The sequence below is a fragment of the Camellia sinensis genome, chromosome 13 (genome assembly GCF_055761805.1).
Source record: "Camellia sinensis isolate YWXY chromosome 13, ASM5576180v1, whole genome shotgun sequence".
Classification (NCBI taxonomy): Eukaryota; Viridiplantae; Streptophyta; class Magnoliopsida; order Ericales; family Theaceae; genus Camellia; species Camellia sinensis.
Window position 1 is genome coordinate 18,684,753 of NC_138973.1, and position 4,932 is coordinate 18,689,684.

Genomic DNA, 4,932 nt, shown 5'->3' on the forward strand with positions numbered 1-4,932 from the left:
CAGCAACCCATCCAATCGTCCTGGTAACTACATCGGCCTAGAGCCAAAATATAAAACATCTTCTTGGCCTATTGTGCGACCCATCGTCTAAAGAAAACCCATTCTAACTCGGCCCAATTTGTTCACAAATTACCCTCTCAATTGCCCTCTAATTCCATCTGCGTAGCATGATTGGGGATTACTGTTTCAAAATTGAGCTAGATGTACAAGCCTGCAACCGAGCTCAATATTACCCGGGCTCCCAATTTGTTCGGTCTAGAAACGTCTTATCAGTTGCTCTACACATCGCTCCACTACTCAAGCACGTCTGAAACGTTATTTATTCCTTTAGACACGTGGCATGCCCCCACTGGTCAAGTACATCTGTTACAGCCGTCTTGTGCTATGAAATTTGAACAGTCTCGCCTATTTTGTCTCGACTATATAGCTTCACTTTTTTGAAAGGCCACTATTGTTCATCTTCCCTCTTGCTAGCCCTCGTTTTCTGGAGCTCCCAATCCTCAACCCCTAATCTTCTTGCGCTCAAGACTGGGCCTACGCATCTCCTGCTTTCTTTAACACTACCAGCGTTGATTTCATTAGATTGGATTCGGATTTCATTCCCAAATCGGTAAGTTCTTCATCCTTATAACTATTTTTGCTTATTTCTAAGAATGGTGTCTCAGTTACCAAATACGTGTTTATAAACACCAAGGTTCGAACCAATATTGAGAACCTCGAAACACCATGAGTAAACCTGGAAACATATTGATTGGGACTAAAACTAGTCTAGAACTATGTTTTTTTGATCCAAAATCGTGCTATGACCGAACTAGGCAACTGTTTGCGACCTTTAGGCCTGCACTCTATCGAACTAGAAATGCATTGATCAATAACTGAGCTATCTGGGAATGGTTTGTAACCCAGTTGTAACCGAGCTAGGCTTATTTTTCTTTGTCTATTTTACTTAGCTCAGTCCATTAACTGGGCATAATACTTGTTATTTCCACTTTGCAGACTTGACTAGGTTGGCCAGGCATACCTTTGCACTTTACCCTAGGGCAATTGTGCTCAACCAAGCCATCCAAAGTCATATCAACGTCGGGCTAGGCAGCCGTGTTCATTTTAACATAACAATCTTTTAAGTTTAATAGGTAAATACCGATTCCCAGTGAGCTTACCTGGTGCCATAGCCGAGTTCCGAGGGAATACAACATCCATGACGACATACATATCGAGTTAGCCGCACCGGACACCATGCCCTGGGGCAAGCCAAGCTTTGTCCTTTTTACCCTTATATCAATCGTAGAAGCCAGGCTTCGGTTCCCTGTATAGCACCTCATCTGTGAATTTCTTAGGCAAACCAGATTGTGTCCTACCCAACTATCTACAAACACTTACAGAATAATAAATGGCATCGCTGAGCTAAACCGTCGGCTTGGCTTCAACCTCGGATTGGCCGAGCTATTTCATCAATACTCACTCGACCAAAATGACGACGATTGGGTTTACTACCTCAGAGTAAGAAAAGGCCAAGAAAAAATTATCAAAAACACACTAGACAAAGATTTAAACGATGATGATTTTCTCTGGGTTTCTAGCCATTTTGAAGATCAAGAAGCCTAGATACCGGGCTACAATATAAACTGGAATAAAGGAACAGCTGGTAAGAGCATCCTGGTTTAATTTCCTTTGCTATTTCAACAACTACTGTGCTAACCCTTTGCGTTTTTTTATTTCTTTTGCAAATTTGAACCAACTTAAATCAAATTACGCCTTCGCTAATTAAGACGCCCTTCGTGCCGCATTTCGATACCGCCACCGAGATTGGACCGAGCTGCTGAATTTTGAGCCGACCTATCGATACAGTGGAAGGAGAAAAATTAAGGTTACTGACTTCCTTTTTGAACCTTCACCTGAACCAGACTCCAACCTACCCTAAATCAACCTTATACCACTTACTGAAGAGCAAGAGAAGGATAAAAAGCGAGTTGTCCATGCCCTCATCACCGAACAGACTACGACCATGAATTAAGAGGCCCATACCAAGCTGCCTTCATCCGATCAGGTGCGCGAGACCGTGGTCGCCCTTCCTTTCGCCAGAGCCTCGTCATCTCGGCCCAATAAGAGGCCCCGTACTTCGGCTAACAAATTAACGAGGCTAAAGGATGAGGAAGAAATCGAGCAGCTTCAGGCCGCGCTCCCTCAACACTCCCCCGTTGGACACCGTGCTACCTCATCCCCTACTTCAGTATGGACACCAACTGTGTCCTTTAGGGGTTGAGCTGTGACTATATCGGGTTCTGTATTTGCTGAAAAAGACCACCTTCTGGCTTTCAATTTAGCCAAGAGTGCCTGCCTCCCAACTGACATGGAGCACCATGCCCATCTGACCGAGATGAAGGCCATTCGGTCCGCCAACAAATTGCTAATTCTGGTAACCCTGAATTCTAGGCTAGTCTTCTTTCTTTCTTGTCACTCGATTTGTAAATTTTTTTGGGTATGATGTTGAGGTCGTACAAAAGAACCAAATTACCCATCAATGCGTGCTGGAATTGCAAAAATTAACCAAGGCGGCCATTACAGATGGCAAAGCCAAGGAAGGCGAGCTGAAAGAGATCCAAACAAAATTTGCTGAACTGAGCGCCGACTGCAATCGCTTGGCCGAGCTTGTTAGTACTGCTGAGGAGGATAAGCAAAAATCTCTCGTTGAGCGGAAGGACTGTTACCTTCGGCAGATTATTAAATTAGAGACGAAGAAAGATGCCGAGATAAAGGCACTTCGAAAGCAAATGGAAGATGTCGAAGAGCGCAGTTTTAAAGAGGGTGAGGAGGTCTACGTCAAACAATGCGAGGCCACAAAAGATATTTTCTTTAAGAGTGGTTGGAAATCCGCGGTGGAGAAGCTCGGTCACGCACCGGACGCAGACATTTTTTTGAATCCCTTTCCACATTACATACCAAGCTACACGGTGGACTACGCAAACACAGTCCAACAGAAGCTTCTGCAAAAGGGGGAGGAGGAATATGAGACCCCTGATCCGGTAAATGCTCCACCTGCTAGCACTAATCTCGGTCATTAGCCTGCTCTGCCTAGCACGGTTGATGTGGAGCCTTCGACCGAACTACCCCAAGAGGCAGTTGTTCAGACCGGCCTACCTAGTGGCGACGTCCGGGTTGACCTAGACACTGACCTTGATGATTTGTTTGCTTGACACATTCCCTATATTGCCCTCCTTTTTCGGCTGGGATAGTTATCTCGGCTGAAATCCACTTGGGAAATTTAAAAAAACCTTTTTAACCAAGATGTGTGCCTTGATCCTTATCTTGGCTACAAGAAAACAGTTTGATTGAGCCTGCCAACTTACTTGAGCTCAGATCCTTATCTCGGCTAAGCAAGAAAAATTTGTTGGTCAAACCTGCTAACCTTCTTGAGCCTAGATCCGATCTCGGATAAAGAACAAACTAAGTGTTGGTCAAACCTACTAACTTTCCTGAGCCTAGATCCTTATCTCGGCTAAGGAAGAAAAAATTGTTGGTCAAACCTGCCAACCTTCTTGAGCCTAGATCCTTATCTTGGCTGAAGAATGAACTAAGTGTTAGTCAAACCTGCCAACTTTCCTGAGCCTAGATCCTTATCTCGGCTAAGGAAGAAAATTTTGTTGGTTAAACCTGCCAACCTTCTTGAGCCTAGATCCTTATCTCGACTGAAGAACAAACTAAGTGTGGTCAAACCTGCCAACTTTCCTGAGCCTAGATCCTTATCTCGGCTAAGGAAGAAAAATTTGTTGGTCAAACCTGCCAACTTTCTTGAGCCTAGATCCTTATCTTAACTGAAGAACTAAATGTTGGTCGAACTTGCCAACTTTCCTGAGCCTAGATCATTATCCTGTTAAAGGAAGAAAAAATTGTTGATCAATCCTGCCAATCTTCTTCAGCCTAGATCCTTATCTCGGCTAAAAAGTGGAAAGTGTTGGTCAAACTTGCCAACCTCTTTGAGGTGCCCCCTGTATGAACAATTTTTATACAAATAGAGGAAAGAATTTCTATCGAAAAAATGTCTACTTGTTTTATTGAAAAAAAAGAAAAACTACAAGTGTTTTAAGAAAGAGCTAAAAATAGAATATTTTGAGATTAGTCGTGTTCCATGGCCTTGGAATAGCTCTGTCATCCGCATCTTATAGGTGATATGCCCCTTTACTAACCATACCGACCACTCTGTATGGTTCCTCCCAATTAGGGCCTAATTTGCCATCTCCCGGCATCAAAGTGCTTCCCATTACTTTGCGTAGTACCCAATCTCCAATCTTGAATTTTCTTGGGTACACTGCTTTATTGTATTTCTTGGACAATTCCTGTTGATATGAGACAATATGCACCAATGCCCGTTCTCTTCTTTCTTCTGCCAAGTCGAGTTCTAGGGATATGGCATCTCCATTCAAGTCTAGATCAAAATTTTTGCTTCTGATAGTAGGGAGGCCATCTTCCAGGGGGATTACTGCTTCCATGTCATAGGCTAAAGAAAAAGTTGTTTCACCAGTTGACCGCCGAGGTGTGGTACGGTAAGCCCATAAAACATGGGAAAGCTCCTTAGCCCACTTGTCTTTTGCTCTTTCCAGCCTCTTTTTCAAACCGTCTAGGACTACTTTGTTGGAAGTCTCAGCTTGGCCATTAGCTTAGGGATATACTGGTGTGGAGTTGTAGAATTCTATCTTATATTCTTTACAAAAACCCTTAAATATTTTGCCATCAAACTGAGTGTCGTTGTCGAATATTAGTGCCTTAAGTATGCCGAACCGAGTTTTGATGTTCTACTAGACGAATTTCTTGACGTCTTTTTTTTTTATGGATGCGAATGCTTCTGCCTCCACCCACTTTGTAAAATAGTCCATTGCCGCGAGAAAGAACTTTCTGTTGCCTGGTGCAGTTGGGAATGGTCCCATTATATCCAGG

At 43.5% G+C, this 4,932-nt stretch overlaps 1 protein-coding gene across 1 annotated transcript; it reads right to left on the reverse strand.

The window, feature by feature from the left end:
• Positions 1 to 3,820: 3,820 nt before the first annotated feature.
• Positions 3,821 to 4,487, reverse strand: LOC145805232 (uncharacterized). The gene is made up of 2 exons (XM_082900315.1): positions 4,185 to 4,487; positions 3,821 to 3,868 (listed from the first exon to the last, which is right to left on the reverse strand). The coding sequence occupies exons 1-2, from the start codon at positions 4,485 to 4,487 to the stop codon at positions 3,821 to 3,823; spliced, it is 351 nt and encodes a 116-aa protein (XP_082756441.1).
• Positions 4,488 to 4,932: the final 445 nt, after the last annotated feature.